Raw genomic sequence first — 26494 nt, forward strand, 5'->3', positions numbered from 1 at the left:
CGCATTCCTGATTTCCCCAACTGATATGCAGCGTTAAAGTAATCCTGCACAAACTGTGCTTCTCCAGAGTTGCTCTTGGAAGTGGCTGTGTAACCAAGAATGGTCTTCCCAGCTCTTGCTGCTATGAAGCATGGCCTGTGCCTGAATTCTCACCCATGAAATGCTGGAATGTGAGTGACAGTGAGTACAACTCTGGGCCTGGGCCAGGAAAACTCCAGGGCCCATTTCTCTATGTTCTTTCCATGTTCACCAGGTAAAGGATGGCAGCTGCACTGAGCACCTTGGAAGCCTGACAGTGAACATGAGCAGAGTGCCCATCAGCCTGAGTCCCAGGCGTCCAGATATCACCTCACCCATGTGCACTGAGCAGCACTCAGCAGAAGACTGGGGTGCCCTCTGTGCCCTCTCTGCCCTGCAAACCTCAGATGCTGTGCCCACTCAACACCCAACTCTGTCCCTTCAGCTCAGAGACAGGCTGGGCGCCCCCCAGCCTCCCCTCCCGTCCCCCTGTACTGTGGCCTGGACTCTCTCTGGGCTCACCTCTCTTTCTGAATGGCTGAAAAGTGTCGTTTCATCTATTTCTCCCTTTTGAAAAACTTCTTTAAGCTGGGGATGGGAGGGTGGTAAATCTGGACCCTGTGATTCCATCTTGGCCATCGCGGCAGCTTCATTGAGCTCTCTTCATGTTTCGGTATTTAGAATAGAAAGCTTTCTCTTTTTGTATTTGTAAAAAATACAACTATTTCCCCTAATTTGTCATATTTTTCACTTAATTTATTTTCTATCATCTAGACATTTTTTATTTTTTGTGTTCAAATATTTCACTCTCTCTTCACACTTTCCATCTCTTTTGACATTGTCCTTGAAGATGCCTTTTCCACCCTTAATTTTCTAATTAGTTGCCTCTGTTTTTTCCTGTTTCTTTTTTCTCTTTAATGCATCAACTTTATTAAGCTAACTGGCATCCATCTTCAAGATTTGTAAGTCCGTGTCCTCAAACGCAAAGTTGCTTCCGAACAGTTGACCGTGCACAGAGACGGGACACCTGTCCTCATCCTGCAGTGTCCTCCCCAGCAGGGGACACTCCTGGGACAGGCTGGGCTGGGGGCGGGGAGGAAGTGCCAGGCTGTGTGCCTGGCCCCCGAACCGACTGATTTTTAAAAATTTCAGCTGTACTGAGGTATAATTAACATATAAAACTGTAAGATATTTAAAGTGTATGTTGTGGTGATTTGATATATGTTTATAGTGTAAAGGGGTTCTATTTTGTACAATGTTTTTGCATTTGTTGTGAAATCTAGAAAAGCTGCGATTTCTATGATCTTTTCCTTCCTTGGAGAAACCATGTGCCTACAGGGAGTAAGTACTATTTTATGTCACGGCTGGGCACGTATCCTAGTGTTTTAGCGACACTTCTGGCTTTTCAGTTAAGTGATCATGGTACAACCCTCCCTTCCCCTCTGCTTGTGAGGGAAATCTGGGTTCTGACCCGAAAAGTCTCAGAGCACGGTTTCCAGAACGCAGTCACACAAGCGACATCTTTCCTTGATCCCAAACAGGAGTAAAGACAAATGGGCAAGGGGAGTCCCAGTCTCAGCGGGGAGTCCTCTCAACGCAGCGCCCCTTAACCGCTGGAAGAGGTGCAGGCTCTGAGGACCGTCCCTAACGTGACGGCGTGCAGACTTATGGGAAATGGAGTCCTGGTATTTGTCACGATACCCGTGTGGGCCCTGCCAGGCCGACTTCCGGCGTCCTCCTGCGCATGTGCACCTCGCCCTGTGTGCGTGTTCGCGCACGCGCGCTGCCGCCGCGCTGCTGTCGCTTCCTGTCGGTGCCCAGGTCACCGCTGGTCCTGGTTCCCAGGCTTTGGCCTCCAGCGGGCGAGGATCCCGGGGTCTGCGGGACCGGCGCTGTCGGGCCGGGCCGGCACCCAGCAGGCGTGAGGCTGTGCGGGCAGTGTTCGCTCAGGCGGGCGGAGGCTCGATCGCGGACCCCGAGCGCGACCCCGGAGCTCGCGGGCCAGGCCCGAGGGGCCGAGCGGCGGCGGCGCGGGGGCGGCAGGCTCCGGAGCCGGCCCGTCTGCATCGCGGCGGCGTGGCAGCGGCGCGCGGAACAGTGAGGGCCCCCCCCAGGAACGTTCTCCTGGGTGAGTTTGTCCCGTAGGCCCGGAGCCGGCTGCTCGGAACGGCGGCCTTGGGAGGCGGAGAGGCGGGGCCCCGGGAGAGAAGCGCCGGAGGAGCAGCCCGCGTCCTGCAGCCTCGGGAGCCGTGGGGCAGCTCGGGCCTCGGGGCAGCTCTGGATCTTCCCACCCGCGGTGAGCAGGGTTGGGGGTAACTGGCCCGGCGCCGAGGACACGAGAGGGTGCGACAGGGAGGGTGTGACGGCTTCCCAGAGATCCGAGTGCCTGGGCGGGCGGGCAGGGGCAGGCTGCTCCGGGATGGGCGCTGCCCTGAGATTTGAGAGTCGTAGGTGTCCTGGGGGAGTGGGGGTCACAGCCTCCGCCGCGGACGCGTGGTGTCCCCTCCTCCCCCACGCCCCAGCGCGCCTTCCTCTGCCTCTGGTCGTCCCCAGATTCCAAAGGTGACTGTAAAGGTCCGTGAGGACCTCTGTCGTCTGGTTAAGTGTGTGCAGATTCCTTCCTCTTGGTTCTGCCCCGTGGAGTCACACAGCAGTGCAGGATAGGTCTGCAAGGGTTGTGCCCCGCAGCCTGGGTTGACAGGGGATGAGACTGGGCCGGAGAAGGGAGGTGACTTGTCCAAGGTTACCAGGTGTGCAGGTGGGATGGCTAACAGGACTCAGACTCCCAGGCCAAGTGTTGTGTCCACTGTATTACCGTTTTCTTAATAAAAGATTCTTAATGGGTGCAGCGGTAACCAAGTTTAGTCAGTTAAAAAACAAAACCATGCCTTGAATGCACATTTATCCCATTTTTGAGAGCTCATATTTTGCATTTCTGTGCATTCTTTTATTTTAAGCAATTTAAATGGACAATAAGAAAATATGCAAGCAATATAATGAGGTTTTTTTTCACCTTTTATTTATTGGTGGCAAACGACTTGAAAAAGATTTCAATGTTTGTGTTCACCAGTGACAGTAATCACCTCTGATTATGTTCTACCCTGTTTCCCCAAAAATAAGACCTAGCGGGACAATCAGCTCTAAAGCGTCTTTTAGAGCAAACATTAATATAAGACCTGGTAATATATAAGACCTGGTAATAATATAAGACCTGGTAATAAGACCTGGTAATAATATAAGATATTATATCTGGTATTGTATTATATTATATTATTTGGTCTTATAGTAAAATAAGACAGGGTCTTATATTAATTTTTGCTCCAAAAGACGCATTAGAGCTGATTGTCCGGTTAGGTCTTATTTTCGGGGAAACACGGTAGTTACAATGAATGGTTCTAGTGTACGTTTGTCCTGTTATCATCCTCTTAACACCTTCTGAATGTTCACTGGGTGTCATTTTTGAGCTTTCTTTGGTGGTTCTTATGCAAGAGGTCCTGCCTAGGCAGGCAGATTCCTGGTGACTTCAACTGCTTGCTTCTTCTCCTCTAGGTCCACTGTTAACAATCTGTACACTGTTCCAAGAGCAGCAGAAAATGCATGAATCCCAGGTGAGTTTTCTGTCTGTGTATATGTTTTCCCACTTTACTTTGTAATGCATTTTAGGAGGTTTATAAGGATCTATACTTTAAAATGGAAACAGAAATAGATAACAGACATTATGTAAAATTTACTTATTGCAGTGTCAGATCTGCATGAAGAATCTCACATTTGTGTGACTAGGAGGTATGATCCTTTAGGGCTATTGAAGGTGAGCTGGAAATATGATTGATGATCTTGACAATCTTAGAAAAAGGAAAATACCATCCATGACAGGATTTGTATTGACTTTAAGAAGAAACTGTTTTTATTACTTGTGGGTTGTAAAGATTTCTTCGGATTTGGAAAATGTCTTTAATAAAGTTTACATAATGTGGATAGCTTTCCTAGTAACAACCAGTAAATCATTTCAATATATGGCTCTTACTGGCTGTTGTAAGTAGAGGACCTGCTGCCCAGGGAGAAATTGTGCATGAGATTTTTCCAAATAGACACATTTATATTTTTATTGTTCAATCCAGGGATAAAAGCTAAGTCATGGGAGAATGGCCTGCTCATCCTTCAAATATTTCTGTTAGTCTGTTTATTTGGTTGCCCAGCAAACAGCACAAAAAGGTATTCTCTAGTAAAGATGTTGTCTCTTCCCACTCCCATTTCAGTTCTCTGTGTCTTGGTTTTGTCCTTACCACTTTCCTGCATCTGTTGGTAAAGATTAGCAGTGACCTAATTATAGTCAAATCCAGTGGACATTTTGCAGTCCTCACCTCAAGAGACCATTCATCTTTCTTTGACATCTGTTACTTCCAAACTGATACTTCATGGAGTCTCCCTTTCCTTGACTTTTTAAAACAATTTACTTGTAAGTATTTCTGTACATATCTTTAAATGATAAGGAGTCTTTTAAAAAGTAGATGGGGATAACCCACAATAGCATTCTTTCTTGTAGGATATCCAGTGTTCAATGTTTCACAATTTTCTAATTGTTTTTTGGGTTGTTCTTTTCAATCAGAATACAAATAGAGTCCATAAAGGGTGGTTCGTTAATAGGTCTTTTAAATCGTTTAATAGAAACTCTCCCTTTATGTCTCTTGTGTTTCTTTGCAATTTGTTTTTTGAAGAAATGGGGTGGTTTATCCTCAGTTCCTCACAGTCTGGATGGTGTTGATTGCATTGCCTTCTTTTACTTTACTTTTTTTTCCATGTACGTCTTGTAAAATTGGTAGTGAGAACAGGAAGTTGCTCCGATTTAGTTTAGGTGCAGTTCTTTTTGGCAAGACTGTGTGGTCCATGCCACGGTGGCTTCTTTCTCCTGGAGGCCCAGATTACCCTTGTGTCTTTGTCTTGTGGTGTTGGCAAATGATGATTGCTGTTCATCGCCATGATCCAGTAATTCATTCGGAGAGGCAAAATGGTGGTCTGCTGCTGGACCATTTCCTCTTTATTTATTAGCTAGAATGCTTTTTGAAAGAAAAACATCTCCTCTGATTCTATGGCTCACACAGGAAAGACAATGTTCAAAATACTGAATAGGATTATGTGTTTTGCTTTGTTATGATGAGCTCATGGGTTTAAATGAATTCTAAGTATTTCCTTATACTGAAGTTGTCAACTCTCTTTGATGTTTAAGTGGGTCCATCTTTGACCAGGGGAATCCATTCAAGTTAGTTTCTGAGTCCTTTTGAAACATTCCCTATAAATCTGATAGAATTCTTTTTGATGAAACATTTTATTTTGAAAAAACTTCAAATTTACAACTAGAACAAAGATACTACATAGAAACGAGAACGAAGGTTAAACGGGTTAAACCCCTTGAGCTGGGTAAGCAATTGTTGAGCTATATTGGCCGGGTTGAGAATGGGTTTGTGTGTATGTTGAATGTTAAAAATTTCTCGATGGAGATTACTAAGAACAAGGCTAAGATTGTTATGGTTCCAGATACTTTGTATGTGGTTGCGGATTTTGTCCCATTGCCATTGTGTCCCGTTGTAGGGAGCAGGGGTAACACAGATCTTTTGGAAATCGGCATGGCAATGTAGGCTTAGTCTTAAGTGTAAAGTTTCTACCTCGTTACCAAGAGCCATTATAGTTGTTTCTAATGTATTTATCTTATATTTTATGTTTAAATCTATTTTTTTCTTGTGTTTTTAGCGCAAAGGACGTGTTTTGGGCTAAAGTATTGACAAAGTGGGCAGTATGTGGGGAGCGGGCTGTGCGCTGACAAAGGTCATTCTCATGGGAAGCCTCACCTCAGCAATCTTCCCAGGAAGAACAAGATAACACTAATACAGCCACAGACATACAGAGTTACCAATGTACAGAATGGAATGTTCTACTGATACTTACTTATTCTGCTAATACTTGTGTAGACTATTGTTCTAAGACAGTATAAAACTGTGTGAATAATAAAAATGGTGCCACTGTTCTGCCATCCGTGGACGGTGGACCTCCTGATCCCCCCCAAAAAACAGAAAACCAAAACAAAAAACTTCAAATTTATAAAACAGTTACAAAGATTGTACAAAGAACTTCGATGTTCCTTTTGCCCAGATACTCTCGTTTTTGACATTTTTCTGTATTTGCTTTGTTATTATCTCTGTGCACATACATATATTTTTCTGAGTCTTTTGAGAGTGAATGTCGTATCGTGCCCCTTTATCCTGTAATTTTTCAGATTTAACCTACTAAGATCAAGCATATTCTCTTACATATCCATGGCACAATTATTGAATTCAGGAAACTTAATGTTGATATAATACTTTTATCTAAACTACAATTTGTCCTCCAATTTTGCCAGTTTCCCCAGTAATTTCCTTTATAGCAATTTTTAAATTTCTGGTAAAGGATCAAGTTCAGGATTATGACTTGCTTGTAGCTTTCATACTTTTTAAGTGTGTTTAACATGGAATTGTTTCTCAATGCTATTATGATATTTAAAGAATACAGGCCAATCACTTTATAGAATTCTTTGAATTTAAGAGTCACTGATATTCACGATGAGATATAGACTGTGCATTTTTGGCAGGAATATCACATGAATAATAACTCCTTTTAAGTTTGTGGCCCAGGATACAGTGTCTCTTGGAAACATTCTATGTGCACTTGAGATGATTGCATTATTCTGCTCTTGGCAGGTGTAATGATCTGTAAATATCGATCAAATCAAGTTGGTAGTGTTGTTCAGGTGTACTGTATTCTTTCTGATTTTCTGCCTACTTGTCCTATCAATCATGAGAGAAGGGAATTACAATCTCCTGCAATTGTGCTTTGTCTATTTCTCCTTGCACTTCTACCAGTTTTTGCTTCATGCATTTTATTAGATACATGAAACATGTAAGTCCTCTTGATTAATGAACCACTTTGTCATTGTGAAAATGTCCTTCTTTATCCCTGGTAATACTCTGTGCTGTGAAATAGATATTCCAGATTTCTTTTGAGTAGTGTTGGCATGCTATGTCTTATTCTATACTTTTACTTTTAACCTATTTGAGTCTGTATATTTAAAGGACATTTCTTGTCCGCAGCATATAGTTGGGTTTTGCTTCTTTATCCAATGTGACAATTTCTGCCTATTAATTGGGGTTCTTAGACTTTTACATGTAATGTAATTATCAATATAACCAGTTAGATTATAGTCTGTTGTCTTTCTTTTCTGTTTGTCCTATCTTTGTTTCCTTTTACTTCTTTGCCTTCCTTCCTTTCAAATAGTTGAGTAATTTTTATGATTCCATTTTATATCCTTTGTTGGGTTGTTAACTATAACGTTGACTTTAATTATAACATTAACTATAACTGTAACATTGTACTTTCAGTGAGTACTTTAGGGTTTATAATATGCAACTTTAATTTATCATAGTTTATAGTCAAATAATACACCATTTCACTTGGATTATAAGAAGTTTACAATTACCTTCCATTATTTTTCTCTTGGCCTTTACTCCCTTGTTGCATTTTACTTTTACAGGTGTATTAATCCCTTGATATATTGTTACTTTTAGTTAAACAGTTACTTTTTCAAGAGATTTAAGTAATAATAGAAAAGGCCTAATTACCATTTCAGTACTTTTGCTGCTTTAAACTTCTCTCTTTATCACTGGTTTTCAGCAATTTGATTGTGGTATGGCTTGGTATCATTTTCTTCACGTTTCTGTGCTTGAGTATCATGAACTTCTTGGATCTGTGTGTTTGTGGTTTTCATTAACTTGGGGAAAAATCTGACCATCGTTTCTTCAAATATTCCCTCTGAATCCCACTCCCCTTCCTTCAGTGATTCCTGTTTCCTGTATATTACATTGTCTGAACTTGCCCCACAGCTCAGGAATGCTCTTCATTGTTTTTTATTGTGGTAAAGTACACATGACACAAAATTTCCTGTCTTAACCATCTTTTAGTGCACAGCTCAATGGCATTATTAAGTACATTCATATTGTTGTGCAGCCATTAGCACCATCCGTCTCCAGAAAGCTTCTCAACTTGCAAAACTGAAACTCTATACCCATTAAACAATAATTCCCCATTTCTCCCCCACAACTGCCCTTCTACTTTCTGTCTCTATGATTTTAACTACTCTAAGTGGAGTCTCTTAAGTGGAGTCATATAGTGTTTGTCTTTCAGTGACTGGCTTATTTCACTTAGCATAACATCCTCAAAGCTCATCCATGTTGTAACGTGTGTCAGAATTTCCTTAATTTGTAAGGCTGAATAATAATCCAGTGTATGTATATACCACCTTTTGCTTAAACATTCATTCATTAGTAGACAGTTGGGTTGCTTCCACATTTTAGCTATTGGAATAATTCTGCTATGAACAAAGGTATACAAATATCTCTTCAAGTCCTCGCCTTCTGTTTTTTTGGGTATAGACCCAGAAGTGGAATTGCTGGATCATGTGCTAATCCTATTTTTGATTTTTTGAGGAACCATCGTACTATTTCCACAGGAGCTGCACCATTTTACATTCCCACCAATAGTATACAAGGGTTCCAGTTTCTCTGACACCTGTTCTTTTTTTTTCATCGTTGCCATCATAATGGGTGTGAAGCGGTATTTCATTGTGGTTTTGATTTGCGTTTCCCTAGTCATTAATGCTGCTCAGCATCTTTTCATGTGCTTGTTGGCCATTCATGTGTCTTTAGAGAAATGTCTTTTCAGGTCCTTTGCCCATTTTTGAATGGTGTTTTTTTGTTGTGTTTTAGGCATTCTTTCTGTATTCTAGATATTAATTCCTTATCAGATGTGATTTGCAAATATTTCTCTCCCTTTCTGTGGGCTGCCTTTTTTCTCTGTTGACCGTGTCTCCTGCTGCACAGAATGTGTACGCACCACTCCGTTTGAACCAGTGGTGAGTTGGCAGATACAGTGAAGTTGCTTGTGTGGCTTTATGTTGAGAGCAGTTTTCTGAGAGTAGCCTTTAGGACAAACATCCATATCCAACATGGATAGAGTTGACTCTGCTGGTTTGTCTGAGGCTGTCTGGGATTACACCCACATTCCTAGTATCCCAGACGGAAGTTTTCTGTTTGGACAGTGACCGTATGCTGGTCTGGGGTGTCTTGTGCTCTGCTGTGTCTTGGCCACAGGGCCCGGAGCCAGAGGGTTCTTGTCAGATTCAGCACGCACCTGGCCGTGCTGTGTGCTGAGAACAGGGGGCCACTCAAGCTTCTCAGGCAGTCCTGTGGTTGTTTTCTCTGACCACACTACTGGTATGGGACCCTCTGGATGGGCCTGGAGATTTTCAAGGGCTCTCCTGGAGAGTCTGCCGTTCACTTCACTTCTCTGCAGCCCAGCTGCCGCCCTGGATAAAGTATGTTCCATGGCTGATTTCTCATCCACGCTTCTCTATATCTGAGGAATTTCTTCAAAGAATTCCCAGCTGTTGGTAATCTCTGCGTTCCAGTGCTTCTATGAGAATGTACCCTGTTGTTATATTTTTTTGAATTGGACTTTATGGGTTTTTGTCTTTTTTTGAGGCAGGAAAGTAATTGTGTATATTCAGTTTACTCTGGCGACTTAGAATCAGCTCTTACTCTCTGAAAAAGCTGTCTTTAAGGAAGTGTTTTCTTGGTCTCTCTGCTCTATGCCAACATCCTAATATTGATGCTGCTTCAGCTTTTGCCGTTGGTGTTTTAGACACTTTCTCCTCTCCCTTCCCCTTAATCCTGTAGAATACCCAGCAGAACCTGTGAAGCCTAATCTACAAACATAAAATTAAACAGAATTTCTTTCTCTGTTAATCCGTCCTCCATCTTGTATACATCACTCCAGTAACCCCACTGCGAGAATGAGGTGTTTGAGATAAAACTTGAAGGAAGTAGAAAACCTAGTCACACATTGGCTTGAGAATAAGAGTTAGAGGCTCAAAGAGCTGACAGTAAGGAGATCACCAGAGGAGTGAGTGTGGGAAGGAAGGGACAGTCCTGGGGCACCAACCTGAAGAGGCAGGGAGGGGAGGACCAACCAGCAAAGGCAACTGAAGAAAAAGTATACAATGTTCATAGTTGACTTTACCAGTGAGCTCGGTAAGCTCTTATCCCTGTACATCTCCGTGTCACCCAATTCCGATCACGGTGTCATTACAGGGGCCAGTGTCATTCCAGGACGTGGCCGTGGACTTCACCCAGGAGGAGTGGCAGCAGCTGGACCCTGAGCAGAAGACAACCTACAGGGATGTGATGCTGGAGAACTACAGCCACCTGGTCTCCGTGGGTGAGGGCAGCTTGCTTACTGAGTTGCTGCTATGTGGGGGCTTCTAATTGAATGATTTTTATCCTCAAGTTTAAAAAAATAAGTGATAAGACTTTTAATTCCTTTTAGGCACCAGGTAGAGCATTTGTATCTCTGCTTCTCCACAAAAGGTTTTCATTTTGATAAGGTGCAAAATGGGGCACTGTGTTATATGGCCCCTGAGGCAGCACCTTCTACTCAGAGCTCTGAAAGCTGAGCAGTTGGTCCAAGTCCATGTCCATTTCCCACTCACAGGGTACGATAGCACCAAACCAAATGTGATCGTCAAGTTGGAGCAGGGAGAAGAGCCATGGATAGCAGAAGGTGACCTCCCGTGTCAGAGTCCAGGTGAGTTAGTAGAATGTTACAGACTTAGAAATGGTCACCCAGACTTGGGGGAGTGACCTATGGTCTCTCTGTGCCTCAGATGCCCTAAATCGCACCTCCAGCACTCTCCTTCCAGCACATACATGCCAGCTCCTTGTTGGGTTTTACATTTGATTTACATGTGTAGCGACCTTCTGTGCTTACCAGGACTGAGGGCCTGTTCCTTGCTCTTGCATTTTCAGTAACTTGCCTACTCTCCATTGTCATAGAATTCCGTTGTTTTCAGGCATTCAGAAGTCTAATAGAAATACTTACTCAAGACTTTGATGTCCATTCTTTTTATCTTGTTTTCTATCCTTGCTGTGAAATGCCTCTGGCTTGCTTTCTACCCTGGTTTACCTCCCTGCCCTGTGTACTCAGATACCAGCATGTTGTCCTCTCCTGAAGGAGGTAAGGCCAGTCACCTCCTGGCCAAGGTGTGCACTTGCACTTGTTTGGAGGTGCTGCTCACTATTTGTGAGGTGCAGCCTCGGTTGGTTTGGTGCTGCTTCACTAGCTGGGCTTCTTTTTTTCCCCAAGTGCTCCTCCATGTCTGTCTGTGTGTCATTCCCGTGTCCACACTAAACATTCAGGTAGTATTTCTCTCGTCAGTGAATTTTGGTTCATTCACTTGCCTTCCTCAGGACTGCTCCCTGTGACTTGTTTTCCACTTCTTTAGTTTTCTTCACATTCATTCAAAGGGTTCATCTCCTCTCAACTTTTAAGACTTTTTGATTTGTATTTATGCTGCTCATTAACGCCTTTATCCTGTAGCCTCATTGACAATTTTACCTGACAGATGAAAGTTCCAGTGAGATAATCCCCTTCCTCCCTCCCTCTCTCCTTTCTCCCCCACCTCTTCTCAGAATGAACTTTCCCAAATCACAAGTTCTGTGCATCTTCCCCACCTCCCTTTATTGATTACATGTACTAATCGTTCTTTTTTTTCTTTTGTGAAATGCCTTAAAATTTGCATATTCTTAGTGTCTTCGGACATCAGTATAAACGATATTTTCTCACACCTGGATTACTGTGAATCCTGTTTGGAAATTGAAAAATCTATTTCTCTGAAATATCCAGTTGATCTAGTCACCAGGCTGACAAGATGAGCCTATAACTGCTCTGTTCTTAAATGGAATTGAAATTCTCCTCTCCTCTGGTCCTACACAGTATGCTGTTATTTTGCTTATCAAAATTAGTGTTTTGTTTCCCCAAACTCTTGTTAAATTCCATTTGGTCCAGATTTCTAAATATCTTCTGGTCAGATTATCATTGTCCTTTGCTTTTGTGTGCACTTTTCTTGTCCAGATCATACATTGTCCTTCCCTTTCCCTCAATTATAATAACAAAAAACATACCTAAAATTTCCATTTGGACCATTTTTAAGTATACAGTTCAGTCGTGTTAACTATATTTGCATTGTTGTGCAACAGAACCTCTAGAACTTCATTCTTTAAATTGGAGCTTGAAAGTTCATCTCCTATCTGAGGTTTCCTTTATTACTCATTCACCATGCCAGTATCTCTTAATACCCATTTCACTTGGTAATTGTTAACACAAAAGTTCGATGTATATTTTGTGTACTCTGATATGTCGTGGCATATATTTGTTTCTTGAGCTTTTTCTTTGCCTGAATTATAATCCTCCAGAGGAAGGATTTTTTGACTCTGCTTTGACATGTAACTTATAGAAGACATTCAGTAGATTTTTCATTGACTAACTGAATCTCTAGGTAATGCAAGACCTTTATCATTTGTCATTGAGATACAGTTTATTTATTTATTTATTTATTTATTATTTTTTATTTTTAACTATAGATTCTGATAAAACAGGTAGGGGTTAGGATGGAATGTGAAAGCACCCCATTTGAGCAGTTTAGGAACTATAATTTCTAATCACAGAGAGATACAAAGAAGATAGGAAACGTAGTCATACTTGCCACAGGCATAGGTATTAGTTAGGAAAGAAGAACATAGCTGCATGAACTAATTCAAAATTCAGCTTTCACATGGAATATTTATATTCAAATACGTATTATACAATTTTGTGTTAAAGCTGTTTTAAAATTGAAGGGAGGAGAACTTCAAAAAGCTGGGAAGAGACTTGATAAATATTTTAAAGCTTTTCCTGAAATATAGACAGGGTTTGAGTAAAACCAACACTAGATGTCAAATTGCACGAACAAGAACGTGAGCACAGACTCATGGTGGAGAATGAGCCTAGACTTCCTGGAGCAGAGGTATTTTTGGATGATCCATGCTATGCTAGTTTGAATATATATTATATATTTAAGTAATGCAAAATCTTACCAGTGAATGACAACTTTCTCTTTCTTTTTTTCTGTTGGTATATGGGGCTTTTGGACTCAGGATTTCGTAGATTTCTGAGCGCAGAACTGTCAGTATTGCATTGAATGTGGATGAGAACACCTAAAAATAGTTTAGAGGATCAAAAAATTTTAAAAATGCATAGATAAAGTTAATGTTGTAGGGGCAGCTTTAGGAATCTGATAATTAAGGTTTTATACCAAATGAAACCCAGGAATATGGGAACTCTTGTTCATATTCAGAATTAAGTTACAGTGTTGTTTCAGGGTAATGACTAGTTTTAGGAAATTTAAGTCAGAAAATTAATGATGAAATGTAATGAGCATTTGTTTTGTGTTACAAACTGTTCTGAGCAGATTACATGTGCTAACATGAGCACAGACTCATGGTAAGGAATGAATAAATTAGTCCTTTCCCAGCGCTGTGATTTAGGCACCATCATCCACATTTCAGGTGAGTGAGACTACATCACAGTTACATAACTTGACTAAGGTCCCCCAGCCTATACTGTGTTTGAGTTGGGGTTCCAGTGCTCTTAACCAACTATGCCCTGTTGTGCAAACTAGTAAATAAGACTATTCACGTAATAGTCTCATAATAAGAACACTTCAGAAAGCTGATCTTATTGGAAAGCTCTCTTGCTGTCTGGTCTGTCTTACATCTTTCGGGCAGTTATGTGCCTGGAACTCTCCGTCCAGGTGACTCTGAATCAGGGCTAGGGAGTTGGAGCTAGTTGTGGAGCTTTCTAGACATGAGGACTTCGGAGCTTTTAGAACTATCTAAACATGAGGAATTCGGAGCTTTTAGAAAACACGAGGAATTCGGAGCTTTTAGAACTATCTAAACATGAGGAATTCGGAGCTTTTAGAACTATCTAAACGAGGAATTCGGAGCTTTTAGAACTATGTAAACATGAACAATTTGCAGCGTTTAGAACTATCTAAACATGAGGAATTTGCAGCTTTTAGAACTATCTAAACATGAGGAATTCGGAGAATGTTTTAGAATGTTTATTTAGATTTATGTGTAGAACAAAGAGGCAGAAGTTTTGGAAAGGTCTATGCTAGTGAAGATGTTGCTAGGTAATCTTGTTATGAAATGGTATCTTACAGTTTAATGTAAATTGTAATCTATTTCTCCCAAATGTAATCCATGCTTGAATATTTCCTTTGAATATACATACAGTAATTGTCCTGGTTCTCCCACTGACCCTATTTGCTCTTGAGTCTTCCAATTTCTGCCTGGATCTAGCACTTTTTCAATGCCTTTTCCTCTACTGATCATTTCTTGTATTTATTTCACCTTTTCTACAAACATATTTGTAAATAACAAATGTACTTGTGTTCAACATCAATTTATTCTCCCTTTTTCCAGTTGTGCTGAGTCTTATCCCACTCTCATCCCTTTACCATGCTTCCCTCAGCCACACTTGTGTGTGTGTGTGTGTGTGTGTGTGTGTGTGTTTATGTGTGTTTGTATGCGTGTTTGTATGACAAATCAAAGGGGAAAGAGGACTAGGTATTTGTAATTATTTTTATTTGTGGAGATTGGCCCAGAAGCCAGCATCAACCCCACAGTAGGGCATTTGAGTACCACTTCCATTCTATAGCTGGTGTGTTTGGATTCACAGGTTTGTTTAATTTTGTTCCTTTTTAGAAGAAGTCTGGAAAGTTGATGACATGACAAACAGAATCCAAGAAAATGAAGATGAACATTCCAGGCAAGCTGTTTATATCAATAGCAAAACCCTGATTGAAGAAAGAGAGAATGCATTTGATAAATCTTGTAATACAGAAACAAGCCTTGTTCCTTCAAGCATATCTCATAATTGTGTCTCATGTGGAAAGAATTTAGACTCTACTTCGGAATTAATTATTAGTGATGGAAGCTATGCAAGAAAGAAACCTGATGAATGTACTGAATGTGGGAAAACATATCATGGAGAGAAACCCTATGAATTTGATCAAAATGGGGAAGGCTATTCTCAAAATGAAGAAAATATTCTTCAGAAAATTAATATTTTGGAGAAACCGTTTGAATATAATGAGTGCATGGAAGCCTTAGACAATGAAGCCGTTTTCATTACTCATAAGAGAGCTTATATGGGGGAGAAGCCCTATGAGTGGAATGATTCTGGATCAGAGTTCCTCCAGATGTCAAATTTTAATGTGTACCAGAGATCACAAATGGAATTGAAGCCCTTTGAATGCAGAGAATGTGGAAAATCCTTCTGTAAAAAGTCAAAATTTATTATACATCAGAGGGCTCACACAGGAGAGAAACCTTATGAATGTAATGTCTGTGGGAAATCCTTTAGCCAAAAGGGAACCCTCACTGTACATCGGAGATCACACTTAGAGGAGAAGCCCTATAAGTGTAACGAATGTGGAAAAACTTTTTGTCAGAAGTTACATCTCACTCAACATCTGAGAACTCATTCAGGAGAAAAACCCTATGAATGTAATGAATGTGGGAAAACCTTCTGCCAGAAGACACATCTCACTCTACACCAGAGAAATCATTCGGGAGAGAGACCTTATCCATGTAATGAATGTGGAAAATCCTTCTCCCGCAAGTCAGCCCTCAGTGACCATCAGAGAACACATACGGGAGAGAAACTTTATAAATGTAATGAATGTGGGAAATCCTACTACCGAAAATCTACCCTTATTACACATCAGAGAACCCACACAGGAGAGAAACCCTATCAATGTAGTGAGTGTGGAAAATTTTTTTCTCGGGTATCGTACCTCACTATACATTATAGAAGTCATTTAGAAGAGAAACCCTATGAATGTAATGAATGTGGCAAAACCTTCAATTTAAATTCAGCCTTCATTAGACATAGAAAAGTACACACAGATGAAAAATCCCATGAATGTAGTGAGTGCGGAAAGTTCTCCCAGTTCTCCTATCTCACTGACCATCATACTACTCCTTTAGGAGAAAAACCCTATGAATGTAATGAATGTGGGAAAACCTTCCTGGAAAATTCAGCCTTCGATGGGCACCCGTCACTTCCAAAAGGGGAGAAATCCTATGAATGTAATATATGTGGAAAGTTGTTCTCTGAGTTGTCATATTACACTATACATTATAGAAGTCATTCAGAAGAGAAGCCCTATGGATGTAACGAATGTGGGAAAACCTTCTCCCATAATTCATCCCTCTTTAGACATCAGAGAGTACACACAGGAGAGAAACCCTATGAGTGTTATGAATGTGGAAAGTTCTTTTCTCAGAAGTCATATCTCACTATACATCACAGAATTCATTCAGGAGAGAAGCCCTATGAATGTAGTAAATGTGGAAAAGTTTTCTCTCGGATGTCAAACCTCACCGTACACTACAGAAGCCATTCAGGAGAGAAACCCTATGAATGTAACGAATGTGGGAAAGTGTTTTCTCAGAAGTCATACCTCACTGTACATTACAGAACTCATTCTGGTGAGAAGCCCTATGAATGTAATGAATGTGGGAAAAAATTCCACCACAGATCAGCCTTCAATAGCCATCAGAGAATCCATAGGAGAGGAAATATAAATGTACTTGATGTGGAAAATCTCCTGTGAAGTCGAATCTCATTTTAGAAAACCCTCTGAACATAATTATTTGGTATCAGATATCATGGTCTGAGTTCATGTTTCTGAATGGGGAAAAGCACTTAGGCATTATTTTCATTTTCATCTGAATTTTCACACAGAGGAATCCCTCAGAATGCAACAAGAAGCAAAGCTTTCAGCCAGACCCTACAACTCATTGGATACTAGATTATACAGGAGTGAAACTTTATGAATATTTAATATTTATTTTGGATTCAAGTTGTATTTACATATCAGGGAATCTTACCACAGCGAAATCTGTTACAATAATAAATGTGGAAAAATATATTATCTTGGAAATGTTATACTAAAAGCCATATTTCTGATGTAAAATCATGTGTTTATAAGAACGATATCAGAAGCTATCAGCTCTGAATAAACCTTCATTGTATAAAGTGAAGTTTTCAAATCGTCAGGATTTGATGAGGTCAGTAGCATTAAATACCCATATGGAATTTTCCTCATGTTTTAAAAATGCAACCTAACAATAATTCTATGCAGCTCTATGTAAATTGGGATTTGAATAATTTGTGAAAAGGCAGTATTTTTATTTGAGTATTAAGATGGCAAAAAGTACTAACCCATGTTATAGTGTTGGTGAACTATTTGACAAGTACAAAGTGAAATACTTAATTTTCTATTCTTTAGAGGCATTTACAAATGAGCTAGTAAATGCCTCATCAGTAGAAAAACCAGTGATTTTTGTATTTTCCAACTATATTTGAGCAAAAAAGATTTTAAAATATGCTATTTTCATAAGCTATGCATAATTTGGAGTTGTTTGTTTCAATGAAAAAGAGCAACTGTACTTTTAATACTCTATAAAATATGCCCAGCTCTCATACCACTTTTGTTTTTAACCCGTAAGTTTGAGTGTGCAGTGTGCTAATGTTATGTAATTTAGAAGTTTTATCTGTACTTTTATTTGCTATTAGTACAGTGTTATTATTTTGTGCACTGCCCCTTATTCCCAATGTTTTGGAACATGTTAATACACATGTCTAGCAGACATTTTTGGTTAATTCAATGTCCTTTCTTCCCTCTTTCCTTGATGAAAGAGTTTGGATGTTTGTCATTTCTTCACATGACTCAGAGGGTAAATCCTGACTAGTCTAAACCAGGGGTGTCCAAACTTTTTTCAATGTTTTTCACCAAGGGCCATATGCGGTAAAATACACAAACAGACGGGCCACTCACTCAAGGTGAAGTACGTATTGCCTCACCTGATTTATTTAACTAAACTAAATATATTTTTGGAATTTGTTGTGGGCCAATAAAAAATGGATTGCGGTTCCACTGCAGTTGGCCCGCAGGCCTCAGTTTGGACACCCCTGGTCTAAACCGATCATGATAATTCCATTCTGATTGCCAATAACTGTTTTCTAGTGATCACATGACCCAATTCTGGGCAAACAAAAGAAATGAACTATGTCTTACTCCAGCAATGTGAGGGTGTTTTAATAATAAATCAATAACTAACACATCACATGAAGCAAAGTAGCCTAGTAGGCAGGCAATTAATATGGTAAAATCACCATCCGTTTATGTTCTTAGCAAACTGGATAGAAAGGAACTTCTTTAATTGGGTAAAGAGTATCTTAAAGTACAGTCAACAGCATAACTAATGATGAAGTATTGAAAGTTTTCTCCCAAGATCAAAAAAATAGATCAGGATATTTACTATCACTAATCAATATCGTGCAGGAAGACCTAGCCAGGAAAGTAAGGGGAAAATAATCAAAAGGCATAACGATCAGAAAGAAGTAAAACTTTTATTTGCAGACGATGTGATTTTTGTACATAGAAAATTCTGAGGAATATACAGATAATTAGGATTATTAGAATTAATGAGTAAATATGCAAGGTCCCTGCAAAAATGTTCATTAAGAATAATTTTTAAAAATATACCATCAATGATCATAGAAAATGAAAGTTTTAAAAGCAATACCACTTACAGTAGCATAAAAAATCCTCAAGTGCCTAGGGGAAAAATTATCTAACCATATTTTCAAGAACTGTGTCCAGAAAAAACAGTTACAAAACTGGGAGGGACATATCTAGTTCATGGATTCCAGGACAATCTTAAAAAGATGTCAGTTTTTCCCAAATTAACTCATATATTCAATGCAATATTAAAGTCCTGGTAGTTCTTTAAAATTAGCTAATTCTGAAATTTATGTGAAAATTCAAAAGACCGGTAATAGTCAAGGCTATCTTCTAGAATAGATAGCAAGATGACTTAATGTTGGCGATAGCAAGACCTGTTATAAAGCCATGGAAGTTACGATGGTGTGGTGTTGACACCGACAAATTGACCAGTAGAACAGAATATAGATTCCAGAAACGCCCATACAGAATGCCATCAGTGGATTTTTTTGTGAAGATGATAATGCAGTGCGATGGGGGAAACGATGTTCTTTCCAATAAATACTGTCAATTTTAGTTCATAATTTAGTAGAACATTGGAAAAGCAACTGAGATGAATTGCAGATCAAAATATGAAATGTAAAGTAATAAAACTATAAGAAGGAAACTTAGGTGACTGTAACCTTATGCTAAACAAAATTTTTTTTTAAGATTCAAAAAGCCCTAAACCATAAAATAAAACATGTTCATTTGGATATATTAGGTTTTAAAACTTCTTTTTATCAAAAAGACCCATTAAGAAATCAAATAGGCAAACCACAAAGGGGTAGGAGGTATTTCATATATGACTGCACACTTGAGTTTAGAGGGGCTGGTAAGTGTTTCTGGTAAGGGGGCCAGGTAGTATTTTGGACGTTACAAGCTAGAGAGTCTGTCACAGTTTCTCACCTTTGCTACTGTATGGTGAAAGCCATATACAAAAACAGATGAATGTGGCTGTGTCCCAATAACACTATTCACAAGCGCAGGTGGCAGTCTGGATTTGGCCTGCCGGCCTTAGTTGGTGACCCCTGATGTAAAATATAAAAGAACACCTACAAATCAAAATCACAGAAAATTGGCAAAAGACTTGGACGTCTACTTCACAAAAGAGAGTATCCAGATGGCCAGCAAACATGAAAAGGTATGTTAATTTTATTAGTAATCAGGAAAATGCAGACATTTAAAATACTGTGTGGTACTTCTACCGGTCCACTGAAATGGTTAGAATTATTTTTGAAAAACATGAAAAAGCACCCAGTTTTGGCAAGTTTAAACAACAGGAAGTCTACACTGCTGCTGATGGTGCCAATTGATATAACCATTTTGGAAAGCTGTTATTTCCAGTTGAACATGTGGATACCTTTTTAACCCAAACCTAGCAGAAATGCTCAGGTCTACCATGCTTACTTACGATCACCAAAGGACATGCGTTAGAATATTCATGGTGTAAAACTGCAGAAACCATATGCAGTAGAGTAAATGAACGTAAGTGGTATGTTTCCATTATAGAATGCTGTAAAGCAAAGAGAATGAACGAATAACAACTCAATTTCACAATGCCGAATGAAGGAGTCCAGACACAAACATATCTTGTGTGATTCCATCTATACACAGTGTAAGAACAGGCAAAATAGCTACAAATCAAAAACAGAAAATGGGCAAAAGACTTGGACACCTACTTCACAAAAGAGGGTATTCAGATGACCAGCAAACTTGAAAAGGCATGTTAATTTTATTAGAAGTCAGGATAGCAGTTAGCTTGGCAAAGACTGAAAAGGGTGCTGATAATACTTTCTAAACCTGGGTGCTGAATATCTTGAGTGTTCTGTGCACTTAAGATGTGTTTGTTTTCTGCATGTATATTATACTTGCATAAAAAGTTTTAAAATCACATGTCTACCATTTCTGTTGCTCAGCACTCTTTTGCCATATTTTTCTAGACGTGTATAAATATGCTGTGTAACAGGAATTAAATGGTAGATTTTGCATAATTCTGTGCAGGAAATACTCTATAGTAGCTTTAATGGCAACTACTAAGATTTCCTACACTGTGACCTTAAAACTTAATATAATGTATATTTTAAGTAAAATGTTTGAAAAGTGGTGGGGCCATTACATATTTTGTCATCCTACCCTTTTGCATATATAAATGGGTCTGAACTGCCTCTTTACAATAAAGAACTAATGTGTGTAAACATTTCATATTTTCTCAGACAAATTGTTTTTCACATTTCTGAATTCAGGGTTCATCTTAACCATTACCCTATCACAGAGGTGACCCTTCTTGGAGATAAGTAAATATAATGGTGAGTTTGATTGGATGAAAAATTATATTTAAAAGTTTTCTGCAAATGTAAGGTACACGGTTAACAGCACAAATGTGAGTGAGTGAAGCCATTGTTAAGATTGCACCATAAAAAATAAAGCGCTGGGTATTGGGCGGCAGTGGTGGCTGAGCTTATGGCCCAGCAAGGATGAGTGGTGACATTTGATGGAGCGCACTGTGTGTCCTTGATTTTATTTCTCAGACTCCATTGAGGGTGAATGGTGCAGAGATTAAGTGCCCTGCTTGCTAAGGGGGTGCTCGACAAGGAGTTGGTGGGGACTTGGAGGTGTCATTCCCCTTGTTGGCTGCCTGTTCTCACCCTGTCTGCTGGGCTACCCACTAGGCATGTGCTCCAGCAAGCCCATGGCTCCCCTTCCACACGGCCCACTTCTGTCATCATCCTCCATCCCTGCATTTACTGCTGCTCAACTTGAGGTCAGTTAACTTTTCAGATTTTTCTCTAAAGTCACTTAATTAGGACAAAAGACAATCATGCAATATTACTTATATCTGAGGGCAAAAATTCACCCACTGTTCCTTACTCCGTCCCAAATCATGCGCAGATATGTTCAGCCAACTAGGCCCTTCAAAGAGGGGGAATGTATGACTAGAACCCGTGTTACAGTACTCCCCAAGTTAAATGAGGCAGCCACAAAGAAATGCAACAAAAATGTAATCCCGCCAGTTGCCACAGTGGTAATAAAGACCAAAAAAGAATTCCTTTTTACATTAAAGAAACTCGTGCAGTTCCTGTCAGATTGGTGAACCCCCATTGAGTTATTGACTTGTGAATGAAGGGTATGCAGTGGAAATAATGTCCAAAATCCTTTGAGAGAAGATAGGACAGTTGTCTCTCAGTGGAGGAAGATGTGTCCTCTGGGAGTGAGGAAACCGGTGCAAATAGCATGGCATCTGCTGAGCAAAACTTCAGAAATGTGTTCTTTTCCCCCCACGTTAGCCCAGTCAAATCATCACTTGCCCTGATCACTGGGTGCGATTGAAAAGCAAGTGCTTATTAGCTCAGTACTCTGAGCTCCTTCTAGCCTGGTGGGCGTGAGGAGTAGGTGAACAGCCAGCCACTGTTCAGCCTGGAGTACTTCCTCCATGCCCCTCAAAGCTAAGCTTTCACAGCGAAAGAAAGGGACGTTTTAGAAATGATTTCTAAAAAAGGGGGGATGGGAATCAACCAGTAGCATGGTTGTCTGGCAGGGGTGGACAAATGTATGTCATCAATCCCAGCTTTGCTGTGTTTCGGTTGTGGGGCACACATGTCCCCCATAAACCCACACTGAGAAGGGGAAGTGTGATTGGCTTTTACTCCAGCCAAGACTGCAGGAACTCTCAGGAAAAGTGAGTTCTGGCAGAAAGACATCCAAGGACTTCAGCCACTGAAAAAGGACAAACGGAACCATCTTCTTAAAGAAACGAGTATTGGTAACATGAAGTAGGAATAAACAGTTTAAAAGAAGGGAAATATTTAGTATAAACAGAGACTCGTGTTATTTGTCACTCAGTTCCCAGGGCCACGATTTTCGCAAGGTCCTGTTGCGTTAGTTAACGGCGGGGACACACTAGTGGCAACCCTGCTCAAGTGTGGGTTACCGGAAGAAGGTGCCAGACAACGCCCTTGGAAGGGAGACGAGAAGACCCCTCCCCTGACCGCTATGCTTGCGGGCAGCACACGGACCCCGAGTCCTGACCCGAACGTACGGGGCACCCTCGCAGGGAATGCTTGGCTCCTGGCAAAGGCCAGTGTACCGGAGCCTGCGGTCCTTCTGTTGCTGCACACCTTGTTGCTGTCACAGCTTCTCCCCTGAGCCCAGGGGTATTCAGGGTCCCATCCCTGGTGCAAGGTGGCACAAGATCTAATGGCCCGATACAAACAGCCTGGGGCCTGTGCCACCTGAAAGGCCCGTCTGTCCTCAAGTCTCCCCTATTGATGGGACCTCACCAGTCCAGAGCCATCTATGGCTCCCCAAGGCCATATGGACATACCCTGAGTAGGGTTTACAAGGACTCCAAAATCAGGCTCCATCCTTGTTCCTCTGACCTGAGCTGGACAGTTTCTTTGCTGTGGGAGGACTTCCTGTGCAATGTTTAGCGGCGTTTCTCGTCTCTACCCACTAGATGGCAGTAGCACACACCACTCCCAAGTTGTGCCCAAAGCAAAATGGATCACTCTGAGCACCCCTGCTCTAAACTCTAGCCACAGACTATCTTTTGAAGAGAAATGAGTAGTAATGTACAGGGAGTTTATGGCAACATTATTTATAATAGACAAAACCCGAAAATAATCCAAATGTTTGTGAACATAATAGACACGAACGTGGCAAAGTCATGCAGTGGAGTACTACACAGCGATGAAAAAGTGACCTACTGTTACCGGCAAAAAGAGACATAGCACTGAGTATAAGAAGTAAGACACAAAGAGTACATACTGTTCTCTTCCATTTAAATAAAGGCCCCAACACATCTATGGTGGCTGGTGGCATGCTAGTGGCTCCCTGGGAATGGTTTGGATTGGCAGGGGACACAAGAAATGTTCTGTCTTGACCTGGGTGGTGGTGATTCCATGGGTTTGTATGTGTGTACAATTTCAGCTAGATGGATACTTAAGATTCGTGCACTTTGCTGTACGTAAAATAAACTACAGCTGATTCCAGCTCTTCACCAAGTAAGGCAAGCCTTCATAATGGTCATGCCTTTGCTCACGCAGCTTTATGTCCCTGGTACGCTCTTTCTTTCCTCCTCCCAAAATCTCTTGTTCAAGGATCAGCCTAAATAGCATACCTGCTAGAGAGTGAAGGTTTGTGTCTCCCACACCCCATCCCAAAATTCAGACATTGAGTCCTAACCTCCAATGTAATAGTATTAGGAGGGGAAGCTTTGGGAGGTGATGAGCTCTTATTAATGGGATTAGTGCCCTTATGAATGTGACCCCAGAAAGCTCCCTCGTCCTTCAGCCACATGAGGACACAGAAGATGGCCATCCATGAGTCAGGAAGCAGGTGCTCACCAGACACCGAATCTGCTGGCACGTTGGTCTTAGACTTCCAGCGTCCAGAGCTGTGAGAAATTAGTTTCTGTTGTTTTGAAGCCACTCAGTCTGTGGCTTTTTGATATTGCAGCCTGAACAGACTATAGCAGTACCCTTTCCTTCCTCTCAGTTATAACTATTGTCTAAAATATAATTTTAGCATCTGCTTCGTGTCCTTTTCACTCACCCCCACCCCCAAACACACACAAAATTAGACTGTGAGCTCTTTAAAGTCAGATCTCAGACCCTATTATATTTCAAGATCCAAGACGTTGGCAGTTCTTAAAAAACAGTTGACAGAGGAATGTACCATAGACAAGCTCTGGGTTGTTTGGGGGTCTGACATATTGGCTGTAGGGCAGGGACTCTAGCTCTTGAGTCCTTCCAAGGACCAGGATCTAGAAAACTGAATCCTCTGGTCTTTTCTCGGAGCCTCAGAGTCTGCTGTGAAAACCCTAGCTGGCAATGCCTGGACCCAACTTCCCAACAAAGAGACTCGGAAGCAACAGGTTGGTAGCTTGTCATAATAACTACATTCGGAAACCTTGAGAGCCCTGATTGTAACCCAAGGCCAGAGTCCCAGATGTCATGGGAGGGAGCTTTTCTTAAAAAGGGTTCGTTCAGGAACTAAGTCTCAGAGGCAGAGTCAGTGCCGGCAAATTCGGCCTACCTGACCCCTTAGCGGGAGAAATGGCTCATCTGTGAAGGCTGATTACTACTATGAAGAAGAATTATATCTGTGCTAGCAACGTGGAATGCCGAGTGGGGCCATCAGCTGCACCGGAAGTCTCCTGAAAGGCAGCCTCTGACACCTGTCCACGCCATCTCCATTCTTAACTTCTCCCGGAGGCTGGGGCTCAGGCACCTGGTGCATACGGGAAGTTCCTGCTATGAAGCACGAGACACCTCTACCCCCACCCCAAATCCCACGGGCATGAGGAAGCCCTCTCCTCAAGAGAGACTTGGGGCGCTGTCCTTAACCAGGCCTGCCAGCACCCGGCGCTCAGCCCTCTGCGGTGCAGTGTGCGCGGGGCTGGTTTGTTCCCGCGCATCTCCTGAGACAGGGTGAGGCCTGAGCAGTCTACTAGCAACCTACTCCGCAGGCTGTCCACCCTGAGGGTAACAGTCACAGTGACAGCCACGACCAAGGAGACCATTTGCCTCCGGCTAGCTGGCCGGGCCTCCTTGGGGTGAGAATCTGGACACTGACCCCAGGGAGGTGCAGGTGCTTTGGAGTAAGAGGTCGTTCACCTTTTCATCTAAGGCGGGGGTCAGGGCCCGGCCTCCGTGGCCCTAGGTCCTGGGGTGCTTTTAAAAGATTACGCATTTGGGGTCTTAGGAAATATGGCTAGTGGCTGCACTTCTGGAGCTCAGAGCCAGTATTAAACCTCTTCTCAGTTGGCTCCTTTTTACTCCCTCCTGCTGTGCAAAGTCTTTTAAAATCTTTTTAATCTTGAGATGCAGAAAGTTTCCATTCTAATTTCTTGTTTTATTTATTAAGATATAAATGACATAGAACATTATATTGGTTGCAGGTGTACAACACATGCTTTCATATTTGTATGTTTTATAAAAGCATCACAGTAAGTCTAGTTATGTCATCTGACATAGTTACACGTGTGTGTGCGTGTGTGAGTGTGTGTGTGTGTGATGCAACTCTAAGATCTCCTCTCTTAGCACCTTTCAAATATACAATCAGTTTTGAGTTTTAGTTTCACACTCTATTGTCCCCCACTGATTTGACCTTACGGATTGTTATCGGAAAGATCTGTGGTGGCTGTCCCCTGCAGCTGGACTTGCGGGTGGCCACCTTCCTCTCCAGGGTGTCCCAATCGACCTCAGCAGCATTCGGGTCGGCCTCCACTAGTGCAATGGTGGCCGGATCACTGGTATGGCCCCCAGGCCGCTTCTACCGGTGCTTTAATTTGAATGAGGTGCTTAACTTCCCTGGTCCTTACAGGTGGCACAGGCCCCAGGCGCTCAGGCTGTTTGTATCGGGCCATTAGGTCTTGTGCCACCTTGCACCAGGGATGGGACCTAAATACCCCTGGGCTCAGGGGAGAAGCTGTGACAGCAACAAGGTGTGCAGCAACAGAAGGACCGCAGGCTCCGGTGCACCTTTGCCAGGAGCCAAGCATTCCCTGCGAGGGCGCCCCCTACGTTCCGGTCAGGACTCGGGGTCCGTGTGCTGCCCGCAAGCATAGCGGTCAGGGGAGGGGTCTTCTCGTCTCCCTTCCAAGGGCGTTGTCTGGCACCTTCATCCGGTAACCCACACTTGAGCAGGGTTGCCACTAGTGTGTCCCCGCCGTTAACTAACGCAACAGGACCTTGCGGAAATCGTGGCCCATTGTCCTAACATTCAGCAGCTGGGTTGGTGCTTGGAGCGAGGAAACGAGGAAACGAGGAAACGCACTGGAGGTCTAACTCCTGCTGGGGGAATTCACCCTCGGGGAAACAGGCAGGACACTTCCGCTGCACCTCAAACCAGCTCCCTCGAGCAATGCTCTGAGGTCCAGGAGGGTGCTGGTGCTTCTATGGGAGCTGGCACTTTGGGGTGGGAAGGCGGCAGCACGTGCAGCACAAAGCGGCACCC

At 41.9% G+C, this 26494-nt stretch overlaps 1 protein-coding gene across 2 annotated transcripts; it reads left to right on the plus strand.

Annotated features, from left to right (window-relative positions):
* Positions 1-1833: 1833 nt before the first annotated feature.
* RBAK (RB associated KRAB zinc finger) lies at positions 1834-20733 on the plus strand. Of its 2 annotated transcripts, none has more exons than XM_081035961.1 (5): positions 1834-2146; positions 3568-3626; positions 10191-10317; positions 10591-10683; positions 14685-20733. In XM_081035961.1, the coding sequence occupies exons 2-5, from the start codon at positions 3612-3614 to the stop codon at positions 16598-16600; spliced, it is 2151 nt and encodes a 716-aa protein (XP_080892087.1). In that variant the 5' UTR covers positions 1834-2146; positions 3568-3611; the 3' UTR covers positions 16601-20733. The 2 variants fall into 2 exon arrangements, with proteins under 2 accessions (XP_080892087.1, XP_080892088.1); XM_081035962.1 differs by lacking the exon at positions 1834-2146 and adding an exon at positions 2225-2314.
* The last annotated feature ends 5761 nt before the right edge of the window (positions 20734-26494 follow it).

This window comes from Rhinolophus hipposideros (genome assembly GCF_964194185.1).
Source record: "Rhinolophus hipposideros genome assembly, chromosome: 23".
NCBI classification, from domain to species: Eukaryota; Metazoa; Chordata; class Mammalia; order Chiroptera; family Rhinolophidae; genus Rhinolophus; species Rhinolophus hipposideros.

What these genes read in the sequence shown, in the direction of transcription:
- RBAK (XM_081035961.1), top strand. An exon ending in CAGCCACCTGGTCTCCGTGG is followed by an intron (nt 10,318 to 10,590) that starts GTGAGGGCAGCT and finishes TCCCACTCACAG; the next exon opens with GGTACGATAGCACCAAACCA. An exon ending in CCTCCCGTGTCAGAGTCCAG is followed by an intron (nt 10,684 to 14,684) that starts GTGAGTTAGTAG and finishes GTTCCTTTTTAG; the next exon opens with AAGAAGTCTGGAAAGTTGAT.